At 40.7% G+C, this 24,287-nt stretch overlaps 3 protein-coding genes across 3 annotated transcripts; all 3 read right to left on the bottom strand.

Annotated features, from left to right (window-relative positions):
* Positions 1-2,731: 2,731 nt before the first annotated feature.
* LOC143862096 (peroxidase P7-like) lies at positions 2,732-5,425 on the bottom strand. The gene is made up of 3 exons (XM_077373095.1): positions 5,210-5,425; positions 4,288-4,457; positions 2,732-3,432 (listed from the first exon to the last, which is right to left on the bottom strand). Exons 1-3 carry the CDS (start codon positions 5,414-5,416, stop codon positions 2,862-2,864), a joined length of 948 nt encoding a protein of 315 aa, XP_077229210.1. The 5' UTR covers positions 5,417-5,425; the 3' UTR covers positions 2,732-2,861.
* Positions 5,426-8,546: 3,121 nt separating this feature from the next.
* Positions 8,547-12,042, bottom strand: LOC143862191 (peroxidase P7-like). The gene is made up of 3 exons (XM_077373197.1): positions 11,785-12,042; positions 10,019-10,210; positions 8,547-9,293 (listed from the first exon to the last, which is right to left on the bottom strand). The coding sequence occupies exons 1-3, from the start codon at positions 11,989-11,991 to the stop codon at positions 8,736-8,738; spliced, it is 957 nt and encodes a 318-aa protein (XP_077229312.1). The 5' UTR covers positions 11,992-12,042; the 3' UTR covers positions 8,547-8,735.
* Positions 12,043-18,347: 6,305 nt separating this feature from the next.
* On the bottom strand, positions 18,348-21,064 carry LOC143860750 (peroxidase P7-like). The gene is made up of 3 exons (XM_077371564.1): positions 20,839-21,064; positions 19,220-19,411; positions 18,348-18,992 (listed from the first exon to the last, which is right to left on the bottom strand). Exons 1-3 carry the CDS (start codon positions 21,043-21,045, stop codon positions 18,441-18,443), a joined length of 951 nt encoding a protein of 316 aa, XP_077227679.1. The 5' UTR covers positions 21,046-21,064; the 3' UTR covers positions 18,348-18,440.
* Positions 21,065-24,287: the final 3,223 nt, after the last annotated feature.

Genomic DNA, 24,287 nt, shown 5'->3' with positions numbered 1-24,287 from the left:
TTGATTAAAACAACTTTTTGATGTCAATTAAAGAAGCAAGGTCTTTTAAAAGAATCAAGAGGAGTTTAGTTTATAAAATTGTTAATAAATTAAGCCTCTTCGAAATATTTAAAAATCGATTCAAACTTCTGTTGACCTAACTATGTTACTCTACCAAGTACAAGGCAGTGCAATTTGCTTTGCATTCACAATTCGTATGATGTATTAAAATCTCTGATACGTCATTGTGTTATTAAATCATAATTTCGAAAGTATACTAGGATATATATATATATATATATATATATATATATATATATATATATATATATAATATGAGGAAACTGTTGGTGAGCTTAACTTATGGTGAGCTAGCTTGTCCAATCACATGGGTCCCACATTTTGGGGAGTGATCCAAACCATTCATTTGCAAGGCCTTATCATAGATAGGGGGTGTACCAAAAATCAGCTCCATAGGATCATCCTAACCCCTCCATTTGTGGAGGACAAAAATGGACAGACACAAATCTGCCCCATTTTTGTCCTCCACAAATGGAGGGGTTAGGATGATCCTATGGAGCTGATTTTTGGTACACCCCCTATCTATGATAAGGCCTTGCAAATGAATGGTTTGGATCACTCCCAAAAATGTGGGACCCATGTGATTGGGCAAGCTAGCTTACCATAATTTTGGTGAGCTTAAGCTTAAGCTCACCAACAGTTTCCTCATATAATATATATATATATATATATATATATATATATATGAGGAAAGTGTTTCTAGTCCGGCCGACTAGAGGACCTTCTCTAGTCCGCCGACCAAAACACAGTGGGCCCATGTTGTTTGGATGATCCAAAGCATTCATTTGATGAGCCCTGGCATAGATAGGGTGTGCCTAAAAAATCAGCTCCATAGGATCATCTTAGCCCTTCGATTTGTGGAGGTTAAAAATGGACGGTGGAGGTTAAAAACACGGTGAGCCCACGTTATTTTGATGATCCAAAGCATTCATTTGATGGGCCCTGACATAGATAGGATGTGTCTAAAAAATCATCTCCATAGGATCATCCTAACCCTTCGATTTATGGAGGTTAAAATGGACGCTTATAAACTCCACAAATCTGTCCATTTTTAACCTCCACAAATCAAAGGGTTAGGATGATCCTATGCAGCTGATTTTTTGGGCACACCCTATCTATGCTAGGGCCTATCAAATGAATGTTTTAGATTATCCAAATAATGTGGGACCACTGTGTGTATATATATATATATATATATATATATATATAGGAAAAGGAGTGTGCGGTCGAGCGCACCTAAGCTTAGGTGCGGTCGAGGGCCCAAACACATGGGTCCCACATTTTTTATGTTGATCAAAACCATTCACTTGCAAGGCCCCATCATAGATAGGATGTGTACAAAAAATCAGCTCCATTGGATCATCCTAACCCCTCCAAAAGTGGAGGGCAAAAATGGGCAAATTTGTGGCAAACAGTGTCTGTCCATTTTGACCTCCACAAATGGATGAGTTAGGATGATCCTATGGAGCTGATTTTTTGTACATACCCCATCTATGTAAGGGCCTTTCAAATGAATGCTTTGGATTATCCTAACAAAGTGGGCCCACATGAGTTTGGGGCCCTTGACCGCACCTAAGCTTGGTGCGGTCGATCGCACAATCTTATTCCTCATATATATATATATATATATATATATATATATATATATAGAGAGAGAGAGAGAGAGAGAGAGAGAGAGAGAGAGAGAGAGAGAGAGAGCATGCATTTGCTGCGCTCGAGCGCAGAAACAGGGTGGGGCCACATTTTGGGTGGGATCCGAAGCATTCATTTGATGGGCCCTCTCAGGTAGGGTGTCCACCAAAGTCAGCTCCACTGGATCACCTTAGGGTGTCCATTTGTGGGGCAAAAAATGGACAGATAAATGGACACCCATTGGGGATCCAAATGAATGCTTAGGATCACCCCCCAATGGCCCCACCCCCTGTTTCTGTGCTCGAGCGCAGCAACCCTTTTCTTTTATATATATATATATATATATATATATATATATATATATATATGAGAATAGAGTTCCTAAGGTGTCACCTCATATAGCTTATATGAGGTGGCGCTTAAAAACATAAGGGGCCCACTTTGTTTGGATGATCCAAAGCATTCATTTGATAGGCCCTCACATAGATAGGGTGTGCCCAAAAAATCAACTTCATAGGATCATCCTAACCCTTCCATTTGTGGAGGTTGAAATGGATGGGTATAAACCTCCATAAATCTGCCCATTTTTAACCTCCATAAATGGAAGGATTAGGATGATCCTATGGACCTGATTTTTTGTAGGCACTATATCCATCTAAGGGCCTTTCAAATGAGTGGTTTGGATTACCCCAAAAATGTGGGCCCCTTATGTTTTGTGAGCGCCACCTCATATAAGCTATATGAGGTGACACCTTAGGAACTCTATTCTCATATGTATATATATATATATATATATATATATATATATATATATATATATATATATATATATATAGAGAGAGAGAGAGAGAGAGAGAGAGAGAGAGAGAGAGAGAGAGAGAGAGAGAGAGAGAGAGAGAGAGAGAGAGAGAGAGAGAGAGAGAGAGAGAGAGAGAGAGAGTTTTGAAACTTAAGATTTGATTTTTCCAGTGTATGAGTAGTACATAATCATCATTGCCAAAAGCCTATCTTAAATGACTTATTTTCCCACCCACTTTATTTTCAGCCTATTTTCCTCACCCAAAGTGAACGACATACTTGAGTATGTCCACAGTCCATCATACACTATGCTAGGTGGTTTTTTTTAATAATATCATGAACTAAACAAGTTACTAAGAAGAAGTAGAAGATCAGTTCACCACCCTGCAATTCCTCCTAATCTCCCCATTGGTGCCAGTCAAGGGACTAATGTTGCCCATCCTCACCATAGCCGCCACAAAATCGTGCCTGAAAAGCTCGTTATCATTGCTGTATAATTGAACGAGTAAGTCCTGTGACCCGCCGTTGAAGAGCTCCTGGTCCGAGTGAAGCAACCCACTCCGAGCCATGAGATTCTTGTAGTAGTTGTTCTCAAAGTAACGCGACGTTTGAATGTCGAGTGGGGCCAAGTTCTCATCTTTATCTGTGGATGGGCAACTAGCCTTTCGTAAGTTGGCAAAAGTGGGGTCGATGTTGGTGTCGTTGTAGATGCGGTCGCGAAAGACGGTGCACTGAGCAAATCCTACTGAATGTGAGCCAGACAGGGCAGTCATGTCACGTGCACTAAGGCCTTTTGCACTAAAATTGGAGATGAGTATAGGGAGGTTGGAGGATGATAGTGGGATTTGGGTGTTGGCTGTACTCAGGCTTGCTGTTCTGGCATCTCTCCTACCAAGCGGCACGGTCCATGACGGTCCATCTAGCTGCACATATATTACACAACTCTCTCAAAAATTGATAGTTTTTTGAATTAATTCCTAACCAGCAAGCTCATGTACTTAACCATCCTTTCATGCCTTTTATTTTGTACACACTTAATCTAGCAAACTAATGTACTTAACCATCATTCTATCCCTTTTGTTTTGTATCTTATTTAAACATAAGTGTGTGTCTATATATAAAAGTACTCAATAAAAACCATCCCATTTTTCTCATATGGTTGTCACATGAGGGTGTTAGAGTTGGTGTTATTTAATCATTTATACTCCAACACTCCCCCTCACGTGTGGCCCCTCTTTTATGGGTTGGCCGTACATGTGGCACATGTGGTTCCTCCTTTGGGTTGGCCTTACACATGGAATTTTTAATACCAAGGACTTGTGAGTTTTGAACCCAGGACATGTAGCTCTGAACCAAGTACTCCAAAAGTTAAGTTGTTGGAGATTGCGTTATTTAAACACTCCCCCTCACGTGTGGCCCATTCTTTTTAGGGTTGGCCTACACGTGGAAAATGTGGTCCCTCTTTTGGGTTGGCGATCACATGTCGATTTTTAATATCGAAAGAGTTTTGAACCCAGAACCTTGGCTGTCTCTGATACCATGTGAAACAACAGATTACTCCAAAAGCTTTTTTGACGTGGTCGTGGCCGGATTCTTCCAAGCTCAACCCATTCTGTGATGTCAGTTTGCATCATATGACCCGTGCTGAGAATTTGGTGCTAAGTGATCACATTAGACTACATGTGATCTATGCTAAGAATTTGGTGCTAAGCGATCACATTTGGCTAATTTCTCCTAAAAAATTATCATTTGATAATGCAGATATATTTAATAAAAAATGCATAGTTTTGAACCTACCAAGACAACTCCATCTCTGCACATGATACAATTCCACTGCAAGCAGCTTCCACACGAGTTTTGATGGTGTCAATTACATCAAACCCTTGTAAAGAATTATTGCTTGGAAGTGCCGTCTTTTCACCAGTAAAAGTGGGTGTGTCATCAAGAAGGATCGATCCATCACATCCCTGAAGAACTAAACCTGTGTTAACATCTGAAACTATCGCAGTAATTGCTGCTACGTTGGTTGCCGGAAATTTTTTGATTCTTAGGACTTTTGTGGAATTTCCGCAGGAAACCCACGTTTGGTTGGTTGGCTCAAAATATTCCCAGGAACCAAAATAACCCCGCATGAAACCCTAGGAAGGAAAAAAAATACTCCCAAGAACCAAAATAATCCCAGGAACCAAAACTAAGCTTGCAGAAGAATTTTTTTTTTCTTCCCAACTGTTCAAGCAACCAAACAACGCATTTTTTTCCCCACCATAGTCCGGTCAACCAAATATGAGATTTTATTTTACCGGGATACATCCAGGGAGTTTTTTTTCCCACCAATCTCCCAGGAAGTTTTTTGTTCCACAAAAATCCCAAGAATAAAAAAAAAATCCGGCAACCAAACGTAGGGGCATGTTTTTGAAAAAAAAATCTTCATGGAAAATTTAGTACTTAAAACCTTTGAAAAAGTGAGGGCTACAAAATCTTATCCCAACCCGTAAAAGTAACTCCAAATTTTAGTATTTATAGTGATTTTTTACAAGGCTTTTTTTATGTGACCTCAAGAAGATAACAAGGGGCTCACAGTAAGACGAATTATGGAGCCCCTTGTCATCTTCTCGAGGTTACATAAAAAAGCCTTGTACAAATGACACACATGGTGCATCCTGATTGCAATTGCTCCCAACAGATATAAACTAGGACACCAAAATGGTTAAGTTCGCACTTGTACGAAGCAATCATGGAAGAAAAGGCGGGTCATGAATGCCCCATTTCGAGGTCTAATCCTGATAGCTTCGGTCATGGCAATGCGCACAATGGACTGTAAGTTAGGGCAAGTAGTCTCATAGAAGGTAGGAGAGAGCTGCGCACGAGCCACACATGCAAGGAAGGCAAGGAGAGAGATTGTGAGAATGTTGGAAGGGGAGGCCATGGCTCAGAAGTGTTAGTACTGGTTTGTGATGGGAGTGAGCTTCGTAATCCCTCCTTATATAGCCGCATTAGAAAGTGCAGAAAGAAGAGACAATGCTTTCAAACATTGTAGGTCAAATGTACTTTTCTTCAGTGCACAAAATTAGTAGAATTCACTAAAGCTTAGTTTACTTGGCCTTTAATCAAACAACCAAGACTAGACTCGTGATAGGTGATGGGATCTACTTGGCGTGGAGAAAATATTAGAATAACGAACCTATGAAACTGACACATAAGAAATGAATCTGTTGTTAGATCCTAAGGCGGCCTATGTGTACATAATCCAACCGGTCATCCAAGGACTACATAAAAATCATATTGGTTGGGTAATCCTAATCACTATTAAGGAAAGACTTTATGAGGAGTTGAAGTACCTCAGGGGCACCAATCCTATCCTAACTACCTGCCAACAATAGAAAGTTTTTTCTACTAGTGTATTATGAATTAATTATTTCCATCTATTCACTTGTATCCAGCAATAGAACTCTCCTATTGCATGCCGATCTCTTTCTTTCTTTGTGAAAACTTATAAAAATTGAAAATTTAATATTTCAAAATTTGAAATTTGAAATATGTTGATGGGAGAAATACGAACCTGCAATGTAAGTGAGTAACTATGCGTTCGGAGAACTTAATTACAATAATACGAACATGTTCTGAAAGTTCAGATGAGTCATGAAAAACAGTAGTGCAAATGTGTAGAAATATCCAGGCAACGAATAGATATAAGTGTCAATTAGAAACAGAGCATCTCATATGTGTCTGGAAATAATTGTGTGTTTACGACAGAAGACAGGATTTTAGTTATGCTTGAATAATGAGATTGCAATAAGTGGACACAGTGATTAAAAGAGATGTACAGATATTAACTCGATGCTTGTTGTGGCAGACTAAAATACAAGAATACAACTAATAGAACTCTCCTATTGCATGCCGATCTCTTTCTTTCTCTGACATCATATTCAATATATCAATAGATAGAATGTCTCACCATACTACAAGCATTGGGTGAGCTTCCAAAACTGTGTATCATTAGTTGTTGAGTAGGAATCCCATTACCCATATTTAGCTTTTGACGGTTCGAATGCAAGGACAAAAAAAAAAGCACAAAATTGGATGTTAGGGGTTCCATGATTGAACATTATTCAATGTTAGGGTTTGATGATTGAGGTGATTCTGGGGCAACGGAGATCCAAGGCAAGGCCTATCACGTGGAAAGCTAAAACTAATCGAAGGTTGGACCCACTATATGCCCTTGTAGTTCCTCTGTTTTACAATTGTTTGGTTGCACAAAAGCCGAGATGGCTTAGGGGGTTTCGCTTGGCATTTGGGAGCGCGCTATGCAAAATCTCTTGCTTAGTTGCCGATATAGAATTGAAATCCCTAGAGACTACTAGGAGTATCTCCTGCTTAATCATTGCTTCTCTGCCGATTAATGTCTCACCTTTGTCTCCTCCTAAAGAAATATGTCACCTTTGCTCTCTCTCTCTCTCTCTCTCTCTCTCCATATATAATGGTAGTGACAATCCCTACCACTACTCTACGAGGTTGCCAACTAATCACTACTTACCACAATTCTACAAGGTAAGTTCTAGGTAAATCCAACGCTTGTCTCCTCTCCTTTGAGTACTTACACCTCACACTATGTAAGTTGCACATTTGCACCTCTACTTCATATGTGTGCTATTCATGTTTTTTTTTAGACAGACTCTTAAATGCCCAAAATATGCTGGTGTCAACATAAGATTGAAATATTTCAGTTGATCAGCTATACCGCAACATTGGGGAGGTTTCTTTGTAATACTCGGTGCTTGCTTGTGGTTCCCTCTAACAATGGGGCACAACTGGATAAAAAATTAAACACGGTCCTCGCCATCTGATCATGGTCATTTACAGACTGCACATGGGTTACGTCAACCTAGAAATAGATCTTATAGGGAAGTGCATATGTAGCTGTATGAAATGCTCATTTGGGTTGAACTTAATTGGGTCGAACCCAACCCAAACCCAATTCCTCAGGTTGAATTGGGTTTGGGTTTGAAAAGGCAACCCGATTTAATTTCAGGTCAGGTTAGGGTTGAGGCCTTGGGCAACCTGATCCGACAGAAACTTGGTCTCCTCCCACGATAATTTATTTTTTCGAAATGGTGGAGAACATGATTTTATTAATGAAAAAATCACAACCGAGGTCGGGAGAGATAAAAAGAACGTGCAAAGACAACAAAGAAATAAATCAACCAAAGTCAAGGAGGCAAAAAATCAAGGCATGCAAAGAGAACAAAGAAATAAATCAACCAAAGTCACGGAGGCAAGAAGTCAAAAATCTCCAACGCTAGGCAATCGACACCAGCCGGGGCAAGCCTATTTGCCGATCTCCAGGCATGTTGAAAGCGAACCAAGAGATCCTCCACATAACACAATATCTCATCTAGCGTATCAGAGAAACTCCAAGGGGGAGTGTGCGTGCCATCAAGCCATTTGATTATGTTAAGCGAGTTGCACTTCCTTCCCTAATTTTTTTGTGATTTTCAAAATCTTATGATTACGTTCTTTTGATTATTATTATGTTTGGTTATGGTTGAGAGACTTAGAGGCAGGTTGGGTTAGGGTGGACCCGAGGTTCGGGGTGGGCTAGGGTTGAGGGAATGCTACCTCGGGTTGGGCTAGGGTCCCTGAAACAACCAGTTACTCCAAAAGCTTAAGCTAGGAGAAGGCGTTATTTATTCTTTTATACTTTAACACTCTCTCTCACATGTGGCCCCTCTTTCTTTGTGTTGGCCTACACGTGGCACATGTGGCCACACTTTTGGGTTGACCTCTGGATTTTATATATCAAGGAGATTTGAACTTAGGACCTTTGCTCTGATTACATGTGAAACAACCGGTTACTCCAAAAGCTTAAGCTATAGGAGAAGGATTTATTTATTGTTTTATACTTTAACTAGGTCAACTGGGTTGACCTCAACCCGGACAGAGTTGCACCCTTAATGCTCATCAATGAAACTAAGAAAGTAAGAAAGTATACTTGCTCTGTGTGTATGTGTGTGTGTGTGTGAGAGAGAGAGAGAGAGAGAGAGAGAGAGAGAGAGGCATTAGTTGAAATTTAATATTTGAAATTCGCATACACTATCACATGATTATCATTGCTAAAAGCCTAGCTTAAATGACTTATTTTTCCTACCCACTTTTTTCTAGCTTATTTTCCTCACCGAAAAAGAAAGACATCAATGTGTAATTCCAAAACCAATCATGAACTATACTAGTTATCAAGAAGTAGAAGATCAGTTCACCACCCTACAATTCTTCCTGATTTCCCCATTGGATCCAGTCAGAGGACTAATGTTGCCCATCCTTACCATAGCTGCAGTGAAATCGCTTTTGAAAAGCCCATCATTGTTACTGTAAGATTGGACTACTGAGTCTTGTGATCCACTGTTGAAGAGCTCCTGGTCCGAGTGAAGGAGCCCACGCCGGGCCACAAGATTTTGGTAGTAGTTGTTACCGAATCGAAGCGGGGTCTGAATGTCGAGTGGGGCCAAGTTGTCATCTCCTCTGCCAGTGATGTTTGGGCAATTAGCCTTTCGTGTGTTGGCAAAGGTCGCGTCTATGTTGGTGTCATCGTAGATATGGGAGCGAAAGTTGGTGCACCTAGCTTGGCCTATGGTGTGACCACCGGAGAGTGCGGTCATGTCACGTGCACTAAGGCCTTTCGCAGCAAACATGGAGATGAGGGTAGAGAGGGGGGAGAATGGGGCCGGGATTTGGCTGTTCGCCGCACTCTGGCTCGCAGTTCGGGCGTCCCTTCTACCAAGTTGCACGGTCCATGATGGCCCATTTAGCTGCATAGTTACAAAATTCTCTAAATAATTAAAGAATTTTTTGACAATTCTTTTTTTTAGGTCATGTTTTAAACATCCAACAAAATACCAAGTAATTACAAAAAAGAGTCTGAATTTACGGATTGTTGGTACTGTCAACTCTATTGACCCAGGAGGGGAAGAGGGGTACCTTTTGGTCCCAAAAACCATTTGCACTCTTCATCTCCTTTCTTCTCTTATTTTTTTTCAATTTTTTCATTTGCACCCACCAGGTCGAACCTGACGTTGGTGCAATGAATAGCGGTGCAACGAGATGAAAAAGCAGACAAAATTACAGAAGGAAGGAAACGAAGAGGGAAAAATGATCTTGACCGTACTCCTCTCCAAGGTCAATAAAGCTTAAACTGCTATTCATCTGTAAATTACTCGGTCTTATGTAAGACCTTTAAAACTGAAGAATGATTCTAGAATTCTTTCTTCTTCTAATTAAATGAAAATTTCCAAATCTAAATAGAATTTCATCAAAATTTTCCAAATCAAAATCGATTTTGATTAGATGGTTGTCACATGTGGACCCACACCACATAAAGCCGATCAATTGTGGGTCGATCAATCTAACAGAGATGATCTTTGCTTGTGCAGAGAATTCGGAATTAAGCTATCACAAGAGCCTCATTTCTCCTAAAAACTATTATTTGGTCATTAATGAAGATATATTTAATCACATGTGCATTTTTTGAACTTACCAAGACGACTCCATCTCGTGCCGCGATTGCTAGGATGTCTGCGCATGATACAATCCCACTACATGCAGCTTCTACTCGAGTTTTGATGGTGTCTATCACTTCGAACCCTCTAGCGGACCTATTGTTTGGCCTAGCCATTTTCTCACCAGTAAACGTCGATGTGTCGTCGAGAAGGATCGATCCATCACATCCCTGTAGAAATATAAACTTATGTAAGTAACATCTGAAACTTCCTTGAAAATTGTTGTCATCTTAGGGCATGTTTGACAAACAGAAAAGGTATATAACCTTTCAATATTACCAAACATAACCTAAGGGATTCATATAGGTATATAAAAAAAGGCCCGCGGAAAAGAAAGCCGAAAAGAGAAGAAAAAAACAAAAACAAAACAGTATAATTAATATATGAACTTATGAAGTGCTCATCCAGCCTTCAGGAAAATGACAAACAAAAGAGGATTAGGGAATGTTGGGCAGCCATGAAAAATTATTTCATGGAATATTACTGGACCAATTGTGAGTGATGAGAAGAGGGGTATAGAGAGTGCATGAGCGATCCTTAAAAACAGAGAAAAAAGTAGGGAGATGATATTTCCACCCGCCCAGCAGTAGGCATTGGCCCCCCTTATAACTTGAACAGTGGGCAACTTAAACGCTTTTTACGTCAAATCACGTTAAAAGGGGGGCGAATGCGTTCGGTAGGGGGGGTGAAAATATCATCGCCCAAGAAATACGAGATTTAAATGTGTTTCTTTTCATGCTTTTAAAGGGGTTTTCATGCACACTCACACCCACCCTCTCAAGTCTCTCCCTCTCTCGACCATATCTCTTGCAACTAGCCCCACAATTATTGCATGGAATATTTTTTTCATGGTGATCAAATAAATCTTAAAATCCCATCATTTTTTAGAAAATAAAAATAAAAGCCAGTCGAAGATTATTTTCATTGACACTAGAGTAACCCTCATCATGTAAAAAGAGAGAGACATAAGTTAAAAGGAGAGACGTAAGCCCACGCAACGCATGAGGCTTTGTCACTGGCTAGGGTGGAAGTCCATATTGGTAACCATGCACCTCAGCTGACAAGACGTGTCTAAAAAAGATGAGGTATGTACTGTTGGATCACTTTTTCTCTAATTCAATTAATATAGGAAAAAGGACTGTGATGGGGATGGTAGTGACACTATCATCTTCCTAACTAATCTCAATTTATGATGGGAGGATAATGAAAGATAGAAGCGTATGATGGTGCTTAACCAGATAGTGTCTTACATCTCTCCTTCAAATTAAAAAAACTCTGTATGTCTTACATCTCTCCTTCAAATTAAAAAACTACGTATGCACCGAGAAAAACCCATGTGGTTAAGGAAAATGGAGAGGGAAGAGCCTCGGAAATATCCCCATTCATAGGTCCGAGAACCATATTTCTGAATTGAAAGGACTATATTCAACTCTGTAATAAGATCAATAGGGGTTCAAATCGTTCATTTGAATAAAGAGAATGATTCAAAGTTCTTACAAAGTGAAACCATGCAGTACCAGATACGAGACAAATCTTTCAAAGAAAACAAGGTTTTTTCAAACAAGGTTTTTTTCAAATAAGCCACAAGTCTTATCTAGATCACCTCCATCAGTCTTATATATAATAGAAACATATACTTATATATAATAGATATACGTGCAAATGCATGACACACATGGAGCGTCGTTATCGCAATTGCCGGCGAAAGAAATAAAATACGGGGACAAATGGGTTAAGTTCGCACATTTACGAAACAATCATGGAAGAAAAGGCGGAGAATTGAGGCGCCATTGCGAGGGTTATTGTTGACAGCTTGGGTCATGGCAGAGCGCACAATGGACTGTAAGTTAGGGCAAGTAGTGGCATAGAAATTAGCCGAGAGCTGCGCATGGGTGGCACACACAAGAAAAGCAAGAAGAGAGACTATGAGAATGTGGGAAGGGGAGGCCATGGCTAAAGAGAGTTAGTATAAGCTGGTTTGTGATGAGAGAAGGCTTAGTAAAGCCTCCTTATATAATAGCTCGAGAAGGTGCAGAAAGAAGAATCAAAATTTTCAAACATTGCAATTTTCTTTGGTGGCCAAAAAGTCCGCACAATCCATTAAAGTTTAGCTGACTTTGCTCCCAATCTTAGAAGCAAGACAAGAATAATGAGAGATGATGGGATCTGCCTGGCCTGGTCAAAATTATGAAACTGTAAAGTCAGAATCTGATGTTAGATCCTACGCGGCCTATGTGTACATAATCCTACCGTCCATCTGAAGACCGCCTAAAATCACATTGGTTAGATAATCCTAATCATCCAATCGAAGGATTTGTTAACCAATCATTGTACAATGTTGCTCTAGCTTATGCCTAACTATTTTTGCACTTCTTAAAAGTTGAAAATGCATCCACAGAATGGTTAGGATGGTCGGCTTTGAATGCTTTTGGGCTATCATCAATCTAAAATGGAAGGCAGCATATGAATGGTTGGGATCATAGTGATAGCGACACAAACACTAGAAAGAAAAAAAAAATAAGTTTTCAGTTCACAACGAATACTTTTCCTTTCTGAGAAATGTTCCAGTCTGAAGGGAGTCTGCGTGTGAACTATTCCACCGTGATTAGATGCTCATTGATCCTATAGCAGCTTTACCCATTTCATATGAACCGGCCAAACTATCCAAATCGACAATTAATGAGTTTGACTCCCAAAAGTGATAAACGGTGACTCTCTCTCTCTCTCTCTTGGAAAAGTATTGCATAAGCTGCATTTCAGTCTCAAAGACCTTGTCAAGTTACAATGTCTTCTCTCTCGCTTTAACATGTAACTATGTGATTTTTGCAATTTTGCGGCTCTTGAGAGCTAAGAGTTCTCTAATCTTCTCTAAACAGTATGAAACTCGACCTGCAACTAATGACGAGATGCAAATATACACACGAAGCAAGATAAGATTTATGTAGTTTTGCAGTTCAATATTAGGGTTACTAACTCTGTTTTTTACCTTTTGCTCAGGCAACAAACCACGCAAATTTACTTACGTTGTCTTAATAGGTGACTTGTATATTGGTCTCACATTAGTCCATCTGGGTGATGAATCACTATTAGAATATAAGATGTCTGCACAACATTTTGCTTATTCCTTTTACTAGGGTAATAATATTCGTATGCCCTTGTTTAAGAAAACTTGGTTGCCATGAGAAAGCCTAAATATCCCTATACTATCTAGAAAATATCTTTAAGACTAAGCATCGACTTTGTTGGGAAAACAACTGATGAGACATAAATACGGCGCTGCTCCCAAATCTCGCCGCGTGTCGTCCATGCACCAATAAAGCCTAACCATCATGAACAAAGGTGCAGATAATCGGCAAGACCATGCGATGACGACACATGTCGCCTTCTCCCCGTCTAAACCTCATCATCACAAATTATGGAAGGGATTATCCAGCAAAAACACGCGCGCCGTCAAAACATGGGAACGGCCTAATCCCGCCAAGGATTTTTTTCTCTCCATAATGATGAAAAGGTCCGCACGCCATCCCTTAAAAGGGGGAGAAGGGAAGAAGAGAGGGACTTCTTGGAGATCTCCCACAAGACAACCAAAAAAGAAAGAGGCAAGGCCACAGCAGAGGAGGCCGGGAACTTAATCTCACTCTCCCTGTTAATCCTCTCCGACCCATCCACCCACACACCAAGAAAAGAATCTACGCCTTGGCCTTGGTAAACCTGATCGAACCATTTCCTCTTCTCGCTGTTCTTTATATTGATTGGTCGAAAAATCTGACTTGGGTGTCGAAGTGGTCGTCCGGGACCCACCCCGGACCCCCCGGACCCCCTTTGTTTGTGATTGTAGACCTTGTTTGTGATTGTAGACCCCGCGGAGGCTCTCTACCGACCGCGCGATCGCAGACCCGGATTCCGACGCCATCATATTGGTGCCATCCGTGGGACTCGTCGAGTATTGACCAACAGCAAGAAACAGGGGTAATGACCAGGAGCCAGGCCCAACACCCGCAAACCCACGCCACAAGTTCTCGGGAGCCAAACTCACCGCTCTCAGGCCGACACCAGCCCTCCTCCAGCACATCGCGAATGGTCCTCACCATGGAAATGTTTAACGAACTCGGCCAAGAGCTACTCCAACGTTTGCCTCCGCCGGAACCTCCGGCCCCGGGGAGGCCCCTGACGACACATGACCAGACAGAAGCCTATGACGAAGGTGACGAGGAACAGCCGGGGGAGCGTCATCCCCGGCGAAGGCGAGTACCGGCCCGCCGGACGCCCTCTTCATCGGCAAATAGCCCTTTGCCTCCCACAGCTAGGGGGCACCAGCGAAACGACGGGAAGCAAGCTACGCTAAGCCGCGCTCCCCCTGTCCGGACGGCTCGTTTCTAGGGACCTGTTCGGGCCGTTCCCAAAAGCCCCGGGGGGGCACATGATGTTGTATGTCGCCATTGACTACTTCACCTAGTGGGTCGAAGTTAAAGCCGTGGCAAAGCCCAATTCAAAAGCAACAGAGAAGTTTTTCTATCATGACGTGGTCTGCCGTTTCGGCATCCCGAGGATATTCGTAACAGACAACGGACCCTAGTTCGCAAGTGCCGAATTCGGCAGGTTCTATGATAATCTAAGCATCGAACACTGTTTCGCCTCCGTAGCACACCCGCAGGCCAACGGACAAGTGGAGGTAACTAACAGAATCTTGCTCCAAAGCCTCAAGAAGCGGTTTGGAGAAGCCGGAAAGAGTTGGGTTGAGGCACTCCCCAGCATCCTATGGGCCCACCAGACAACGCCCAGACCGCAACCGGGGAGTCCCATTTTAGTTTGACTTTCGGAGCCGAAGCGGTCATTCCGTTGGAAATCGGCCTCTCCAGCTTCCGTACGGAGAACTACGACGAACAAGAAAATTCAGAGCTCCTTCGGAACGCTCTCGATCTCGTACTCGAAAAAAGAAAGCAAGCCCTCCTCCGAACCGCCTCCTACCAGCAAAGGGTGGCACGATACTACAACGCCCGAGTAAAAAAGCGCACGGTAAAGCCCGGAGACCTAGTACTACGGCGGGCGGAGGTATCCTACCCCCGAAACACCGGGAAACTCGCACCAAAATGGGAAGGACCCTACAGGGTCGTTCGAGCGCTCCGCCCCGGGGCCTACTAGCTAGAGCACCTTGACGGGGCCCCAGTCCCTCGAAGTTGGAGCGTGGATAACCTCCGAGAGTTTTACCAGTGAAAAGAAAGGGTAAGGTCCATGTTTTCTTTTTCGTTATGATGGATGTTCTGTTTTTGTTTTCTTTTTTGTTATTCCCAGAGCAAAGCAATGTTTTTCCCTTTACAAATTAATGGAATAGCGTTCCTGCTTGTGCCATACGCATCTCCACTTCCGGCCTATGATAAATAAAGGGCCGGAAGAAGACAGGGAGTGGGACAGAGGTAGCATCTAGGCTGATCCCCCCGAAAATACCCTAAAACGCTCCCCATGAAAAAAAGACCTCCCTTTTTAAAAGGGCAGGCGGGACCTATTAACTCCGAGCTGATCACTCGAGGGGAAGATGGCCCTTCCACGAACAAGACGCCCTACAGAGGCGCACTAGAAGTATTCTCGCTGATCAAATTAGAGTTTAATAACCCGCCACGAAGAAACATACCAACAGGCCCAAATAGCCCACGAAGCATTTTATATACCAATCAATATATATATATATATATATATATATATATATATATATATATATATATATATATATATAGTTCAAAATAGTTATTACAGATCCAGCGCATCCATAGAACCATAAAAAGAAGCAAAAAAATCCCAATGCATCCGAGCCTCACCAACCCCCCGCAGGGGCCTCAATAGCAGTAGAAGCATCCAGGGCAACCACCGGATCCTCCATCGGTCCCGTGACGTTGGGATCATCCTATGGAAATGATTTTGGGGCACAACCTATTTACGTTGTGCCTATCGAATGGATGGTTTGGATCATCCTATGGTGTAAGCCGTACAATACTTTTTGAAAAATATTGGACTAAATGGGCTTTTAAATTAAATTTAACATTTAAACTTCTAACTTGTACAAAATCTTATTAGGGCGCATTTTTATATATCTCTTCCGATAACTTTTTTTTAACACTACATATATGTAGGAATTAATTTCATTCCATTTGGACCCCTTGTAAGCTATGTTTAACGGTTAAACTCCTAAGGTGTATAAAATCATATATTTTCGAATGCAATTTTTATGTCTGGTTTGTTCCTACAACTTTGCTTTACTACTAATTATGTGTAAGAATTGATTTTATATCATTTGGACTATTTTTGGATGATTTTGTCTAAATGTATAAATATTAAGTAAATTAAGATAAATGAATAAAAACCCTCATTTTCTCTTCAGGAAATGATAAATGCGCCCCTTTTCATCACTTGGGACACCTAGCAGGTGTATCAATGACTCCAGAGGGGCTGATGTACTTCACGCCAGAAGGATTCAAGGGATTTGATTGCCACGGCACTGCAGTTGGGTGTCCCATGTCATGAAAATGGGCGCATTTATCATTTCCCTTTCTATTCTTTTCTTTAATCTTCGTCTTCAAAGGGAAGACTGGTTGACGGGCAGAGGATGCAAGTGTGGGGAGAGAGAGTTAGAAGAGAAGCATTTTAGCGACAGATTTTTAGAAACATCGCTATTGGTGGGATGTTAAAATGTTTAGCGATAGGCAAAGAAAGGACCGTCATTAATGATTGATTTTGAGCGCCAGAAATGTAAAACAGTTGCCAATGTGTTAATAATAGCCAGAGATTGTATTACTCCAAACACTTATTGGGACCACGGTAGAACTCACCCAGAAATGTAAGACAGTTGCCAATGTGTTAATAATAGCCAGAGATTGTATTACTCCAAACACTTATTGGGACCACGGTAGAACTCACCCTTAAAAGCTAGCCGTTCGGGAGGGGGGGAGGGGGCCCAAGACGAGCCCTTTCACATCCATTCACTTTTCCAGTGTGGGATATTTGCTTTTGCATGGAACCCCAGCAATCTCCCCGCTCCACGTGGAATCAATGTGGGAACTATGATATCTCCTCCGAGGGGTTTTCTCCATCCGTAAGGGTATATCGGGTTACCATGCCCTGCTCTGATATCACTTGTTGGGAGCCGGGTAATGCTCACCCTTAAAATTCTAGCCTTTAAGGGGAGGTGCCCAAGTCACTCTTCTCATGGGATCTTTGCTTTCGCATAGAACCCCAGTACATTGCTAAAAGTAGCCTATAGCGACAGATAAGTTGCAACGGTTTATTTTCCCATCGCTATAAAGGGTTTTTCCTGTAGTTAGTCAAAAGCTATTACAGTTGCCAAAAAGTTCCCAGCAGCCAATCAGAGAATGTAAACAATACGAGCTCGTCTAAGTATCAAAAGATACCCACACGGTTACCACTGGCCTTGGCCAGGCAAATTGCGAAGTTCCTTGATCCAACTACAAATGATACAAAGTATCTGCGTAAAATTTGTACTTTTCAAATAAAAGTTGTAAGAAATAAAGGCAATGTTTGACAGGGATGAAAGTCTTTTTTCCATTGAATATTATATTCGTTTATCAAGTGGTGGGAGGGACAAAAGGAGGGGGATAGGAAGAGACTTGAAAGGGTATAAGGCGAGGGTGAAAATACTCTACTCAAAACAGAGTTTTTGTTGGCCTTAGCTTCGGTTTCAAATAGCCCAGAAACTACACCGTCAGAAGATCAATAGATCCATTAGTGTATAATTTTGGTTGTTAAATATGCAACGTTTTTTTATACATAGTTTTTGGCTGTCCACATTCATAGCAGTCTTTAAAAACGCCATGTGACGCGGAACACGGCCAAGAAAAATCCTTCTCGGCTCAGCACGGACGCGGCGAAGAATGCGGTTGACACGGTCATAATTCGGGAGAGTCAAAGGAGTTTTTATTGACTATGTTGGGCAAAACGCGGAATGTGGAAGTGGTGGATTGCGGAATGCGGCCAAGAAAAAAATCATTGCTGACTCGGGCGAGTTCCTTGTTGTGTCAACGAGTTTTTAATAGAGCCTATAGATGGACGTTCTGAATCAACCAAAAGGTAGCGCCCACTCTATAGTAGTAGGTAAAGCGGCATACTAATAGCCCATTCTTCTTGATTATAGAATTTTTTTCAATACAACTTCATAACGAGAGAGAGAGAGAGAGAGAGAGAGAGAGAGAGAGAGAGAGAGAGAGAGTAAAAACTGTTTAATCTCACGACAATAGCTTCATACATGAAGTTGCACAACATGGACTTTGCCAAAGCACAACACCATTTGAAATTCTTACTTTTGTACCCCCTACTTTTGAGCTTATTTGCCTCACCCACTTAGAGGTAAATCAATTACTAGATTTCAAAACCAACATTCGAGGCACTGCAAATTCAGTTCACATTCTTGCAATTCCTTCTAATCTCCCCATTGGTACCAGTCAAGGGGCTGATGTTGCTCATCCTCACCATCGCAGCTGCAAAATCATTGCTAAAAAGGCCTCCATTAGAAGCATAAGACCGGACCAATGCATCCTGTGACCCACCATTGAACAACTCCTGGTCCGAATGAAGGAGCCCACGCCGAGATACGAGGTTCTGATAATAGTTGTTGCCAAAAAGGTTAGGGGTCTGAATGTCGAGTGGGGCCAAGTTGTTATCACCACCCATTGTGGGGCAATTAGCCCTTCGGATGCTAGCGAAGCGGGGGTCAATGTTGGTGTCATTGTAGATATGGGTGCGAAAGTTGGTGCACCGAGCTTGGCCTACGGTGTGGCCACCTGAGAGCGCGGTCATGTCTCGAGCACTAAGGCCTTTTGCAGCAAACATGGAGATTAGGGTTGAGAGGGGGGAGAATGGGGCCGGGATCTGGCTGTTAGCATCGCTCTGGCTCGCCGTTCGGGCATCCCTTCTACCTAGTGGCACGGTCCATGATGGTCCTCTTAGCTGCAAATGGAACCATTTTTAGTTACAAAATTCTTGAAGAAAACTTTAACTTTTGATGCCCAGTTCAAACTTAAAAAATCCCAATAACATAAAATAAAATAAAATCGTTGCATTTCCAAATTAAGCCATCATCTCTTGCAACAAAATTTGGTGTAAATGATTCGAGTAGACTTATTCCTCCTAATTGAATTATTAATCAGAGAATAAGAAACGATTTTGTAACTAACCAAGAAGACTCCATCTCTTGCTGCTAGTGCTAGGATGTCTGCACAGGACACAGTCCCATTGCAAGCAGCTTCCACTCGAGTTTTGATCATGTCGATCACTTCGGTCCCTCGAATAGAGTTCTGGTTTGGAAAAGCATTCTTCTCTCCTGTAAATGTTGCCGTATCATCGAGAAGGATTGATCCATCACATCCCTGAAAAATTAAAAGTGTGTCAATTACATGAGAGACTTTCTTAAGAAAAATGTTGTCGTCTTAGAGTTCTGGTTTGAAAATAGTGTCCAAGTGATTTCTTTCTTGATTTTTGGGTTTTGAGGCAAGGCGGCATGTCCTCCTCTGCTACATTTTTGCTTAATGTAAATAAAATTTAAGGTACCAGTCGGGGTTCCTAGATAAATCAGGGTTATTCTTTCAAAAAATGAAGAAGAAAATATTATCTTCTAGTATAGAAAGAAAAGGAAGTAGACATCAGTGGATTAATAATAAAATAAATTTAGGCTATTGATATCGGCACTACGATAACTGCCCTAACTCATCTTGCCTTCAATATTTAGACAGCTGTCAAAGGTTATTATAGTTCCCAAAAAGCTCTCAGAAACCAATTAAAGAAGCAAAGACAATCTGAGTTTGTGCAATTATCAACACATGGTAGTGCCAATATTAATAGCCTAAATTACCAATCCCCTGATAATAATCAGAATCCAAAGCTAGGATTTGATTGGATAATTGGATTGAATCGCTAAGACTGTCAATGTGCCCATGATATTTGGGGTATAGCCGACATGAGGGCCCCACCAGATCAATGGTCTCCATCATCTTACATGTATGTCGCGTATATCAACAATGGTTCTAAGACTTTGACCTTCAAAACAACATAATTGGAGTTAACATTTGATACTTTGAATCTAAGAGAACTCCATGGAATAATTGTTTTTTAAGTTGGTCTATTTTATCAAAATTTGAAACTAAGAAGTCTCTCTCTCTCTCTCTCTCTCTCTCTCTCTCTCTCTCTCGTGCACTTAGTGTTAGAATATATTAGATCCGGTGAGATCTGACTGTTGGGTTACCAGGGTATCAGATTAGGCAACCCAGCTAGACTCTGAGTAGTTAGGTTAGATTATGATTTATATCCTTACTATTTTCTATAATTATGCCAATCTCTTTCTATGTTTATCTCTTTGAGTGTTCTACACACACATCCGAGAAGCTCCATAAATGTTGGAGCTTATAGAACTCAAGCAAAGAAGCTAGGTAAGACGATGAACTAGATATAAGATATATGTATAAATTAAATGACATGTCCAGAGATAAACGAACACTTCATAGTTCATATAGTCTATTGAAAGATACACTACTGGATAGAGAACTGTAGAGCTCGATAACGAGTATTGTAACAATCCGATCGTGTTTTAAATTCATTTAGCATGGTTAACAATAAACTTAACTCAAGCAAAAGAAAGCAGAACATAAGTGTTAGAGTAAATCAGATCATCATATCACCATTGACCTAGAAGGATCTTATTCTAACCTAGTTGACTCATATAACCTAGTTGCATCTAGAACCTAGACAATCCAACCGAGATCTGATGATCTGATGTTAACTCTCTCGATAGAAGTCCTACATTTACGAAGCAATCGTGGAAGAAAAGACGAAGGATCGATGCGCCCATTCGAGGCTCATTGTTGACGGCTTGGATCATGACACTACGCACAATGGACTGCAAATTAGGGCAACTAGTCCCATAGAAGGTAGGGGAGAGCTGCGCATTAGCAGCCCATGCAAGGAGTGCAAGAAGAGTGAGGGTTACAAAGTGGGTAGCGAAGGCCATGACTCAAAAGCGTAGTATACGTTTGTGATTGAGAGATAGAGAGACCTTAGTGATCTCCCACCTTATATAATTGCACGAAAGTAGAGATCTTAAGGAAAGTTTCAAACATTGCTGCTTGAAACGCGGATGAATTGTTTTCATTTAAAGCTGAGGTTGATTTAACACAAACAAGGATCACGAGAAACGGCTGGACGTGCCTTGTAGAGCCAAGTTACGACTAGGACAACGTCTTTTTTTATTATTAATATGAGATTGTAGTGGACCTTATGACAAGATTCAAACCGTTGTTATCGGTGCAACTGCTCCACTATTCATTACGTGCTCATTGTATCATATAGACAAGTTGACATTTGATTGAAATAAGAATATTACGTGCTCTTTGTATTGCATAGACAAGTTGACATGTAAGTGAAAAAGGAAAAGGTCCTGCATTTCATTTCTAAAACGCAGCCATGCAAGGTCAAACTTTTCACTTATTGTGATTAACCACCGTAAGCATAGTTTGACCAACCTCTCTCTCTCTCTCTCTCTCTCTCTCTCTCTCTCTCTCTCTCTCTCTCTCTCTCTCTCTCTCTCTCTCTCTCTCTCTCTCTCTGTGTGTGTGTGTGTGTGTATATATATATATATATATACGTCATAGAATAAAAGGGCGTCATTAGTTTGATTAGTATTGAATTCTGGATTTCTGCTAATTCTCCAATCAATTTCAATAACAATAAATTGTGCTTAAATAAGCACTTACAGATGAGATAAGGATAAGCTTGGTAAATGATAAGATCCAAAGAGATAATCCTATCCTAATCTATCGTGATTAGCCTATCCAACAAACTCCTGAATCTAATCTAACCATATATATATATATATATATACTACGATTAGATCTTGATATACTCTAACATGTCCCCTCAAACGTATATGGATTGGAAATCAATATACATTTGATTAGAATAGATAAACCCAAAAGAAATATAAAAATTTGCAAATTTTGATGCACACTGCTACGATTGATGCCCGCATGTTGTTGATATTGCTGAAGACAAATTGCCTCATGCTGTTGAAGAATGTGTCACATGAAAGATGAGCTGCGAAGAATCTCAATCAACTGGATTGGACTCAAGCCAGAATGGGCGAGTCATTAGGCTTGTTTTGAATACCGAACCTTCTGAAAATGGTTCACAATGGACTAAAGCTTCGATGGGCAGAAGGAAGCCTCGATGGGCGAGAATGAGCCACAATGGGCAAGACATCATGGATCGGCATACCGATCTTCATGGAATTTGACTCTCTCAGGCACGAACCTCAAAGAATTGAGGCCCCTCAACTGAATAGAGCTCCTATTTCAGGCACGCACCTCAACTCAAATAGGCAGAAGAAGAAAATATAGAGGGAATAAAAAAAAGAAAAAGTAAAGAGAAGTGGCAATTTGTGGCTGAGAATAATGAGGCAGCGATAATGAAGAACTTTGAAACTTAGGACATGGCATGGAATAGAGTGCATATATAAAATTTAGGGGTACATGGATAACGAAAGGGTGAACATAAAGAGAATCAAATCCAAGAATTTTTCCAAAGAGATTAGGCAATTAGGTTGACATTTTCAAGGTCAAACATTTGGATTTATTGCTATTGACTTGTCAAAATATCCAAATAAGGACAACACACACACAAAATCCAATTAAAATAAGAGTATTATTTGTTCAATTTCGGTTCGGGGCGCGACAATGTAGTTAGGTCAGATTAGGTAACTTGGATTGGGATGATTTTTCCTAGTCTTATCTATTTTCTTGTTTATCTCTAAGTACTTATATAAGCACATATTATGTTTAATGTAATCATCAAATATTTAGTAAAATCTCCATTATGTTTAATGTAATCATAGTGAAATCAATCTCATTGTTTTACACGGTGGACTCCTCTCTCTCTCTCTCTCTCTCTCTCTCTCTCTCTCTCTCTCTGGATGCACGTGCCTTCAAGCCTCTCCTTATTTCTCGAAAGCTTGATTTTTAAATTTTGATTAAAACAACTTTTTGATGTCAATTAAAGAAGCAAGGTCTTTTAAAAGAATCAAGAGGAGTTTAGTTTATAAATTGTTAATAAATTAAGCCTCTTCGAAATATTTAAAAATCGATTCAAACTTCAGTTGACCTCACTATGTTACTCTACCAAGTACAAGGCAGTGCAATTTGCTTTGCATTCACAATTCGTATGATGTATTAAAATCTCTTATATGTCATTGTGTCATTAAATCATAATTTCAAAAGTATACTAGGATATATATATATATATATATATATATATATATATATATATATGAAAACGGTTCCTACACATATGTGTAGATAAGTTATCTACACACTAGCTTAAAATACAGTGGGAGCCACATTATTTGGGTGATCCAAACAATTCATTTTTAAGGCCCTCACATAAATAGGGTGTCCACAAAAAATCAGATCCATAGGATCATCCTAACCATTCGAACTGTGGAGGCACAAAATGGACTAATTTGTGAAGGTTTAAAGACATCCATTTTACCTCCACAAATCGTAGAGTTGGGATGATCCTATGGATCTGATTTTTGTAGACACCCTATCTATATGAGGGCCTTTAAAATGGATGGCTTGGATCACCCAAACAATGTGGGCCCCCACTGTATTTTAAGCTAGTGTGTAGAGAACTCTCTACACATATGTGTAGGAACCGTTTTCTCTATATATATATAGAGAGAGAAAACGGTTCCTACACATATGTGTAGAGAGTTCTCTACACACTAGCTTAAAAACAGTGGGGGCTCATATTGTTTGGGTGATCCAAGCCATCCATTTTAAAGGCCCTCATATAGATAGGGTGTCTACAAAAAATCAGATCCATAGGATCATCCCAACCCTACGATTTGTGGAGGTAAAATGGATGTCTTTAAACCTTCACAAATTAGTCCATTTTTTGCCTCCACAGTTCGAATGGTTAGGATGATCCTATGGATCTGATTTTTTGTGGACACCCTATCTATGTGAGGGCCTTTAAAATGGATGGCTTGGATCACCCAAACAATGTGGGCCCCCACTGTATTTTAAGCTACTGTGTAGATAACTTATCTACACATATGTGTAGGAACCGTTTTCTCATAGCAAAAGAGAAAACGGTTCCTATGGATCTAATTTGTGAAGGTTTAAAGACATCCATTTTACCTCCACAAATCGTAGGGTTGGGATGATCCTATGGATCTGATTTTTTGTAGACACCCTA

This window comes from Tasmannia lanceolata, unplaced genomic scaffold (genome assembly GCF_043159265.1).
Source record: "Tasmannia lanceolata isolate RefF3 unplaced genomic scaffold, GAP_Taslan_0.1 ptg000037l, whole genome shotgun sequence".
Taxonomy (NCBI): Eukaryota; Viridiplantae; Streptophyta; class Magnoliopsida; order Canellales; family Winteraceae; genus Tasmannia; species Tasmannia lanceolata.
This window is presented reverse-complemented; position numbering and strand designations above follow the sequence as displayed.

Excerpts from the sequence above, each read along its gene's own strand:
- LOC143862096 (XM_077373095.1), bottom strand. The coding sequence starts at position 5,416 with ATGGCCTCCCCTTCCAACATTCTCACAATCTCTCTCCTTGCCTTCCTT. Across the intron at positions 4,458-5,209 it reads TCCATGATTGCTTCGTACAA|GGATGTGATGGATCGATCCT; the intron begins GTGCGAACTTAA and ends TTAGTTCTTCAG. Across the intron at positions 3,433-4,287 it reads GCAGAGATGGAGTTGTCTTG|TTGTGTAATATATGTGCAGC; the intron begins GTAGGTTCAAAA and ends TTTTTGAGAGAG.
- LOC143860750 (XM_077371564.1), bottom strand. The coding sequence starts at position 21,045 with ATGGCCTTCGCTACCCACTTTGTAACCCTCACTCTTCTTGCACTCCTT. Across the intron at positions 19,412-20,838 it reads TCCACGATTGCTTCGTAAAT|GGATGTGATGGATCAATCCT; the intron begins GTAGGACTTCTA and ends TTAATTTTTCAG. Across the intron at positions 18,993-19,219 it reads CAAGAGATGGAGTCTTCTTG|CTAAGAGGACCATCATGGAC; the intron begins GTTAGTTACAAA and ends TTCCATTTGCAG.
- LOC143862191 (XM_077373197.1), bottom strand. The coding sequence starts at position 11,991 with ATGGCCTCCCCTTCCCACATTCTCATAGTCTCTCTTCTTGCTTTTCTT. Across the intron at positions 10,211-11,784 it reads TCCATGATTGTTTCGTAAAT|GGATGTGATGGATCGATCCT; the intron begins GTGCGAACTTAA and ends ATATTTCTACAG. Across the intron at positions 9,294-10,018 it reads CACGAGATGGAGTCGTCTTG|CTAAATGGGCCATCATGGAC; the intron begins GTAAGTTCAAAA and ends GTAACTATGCAG.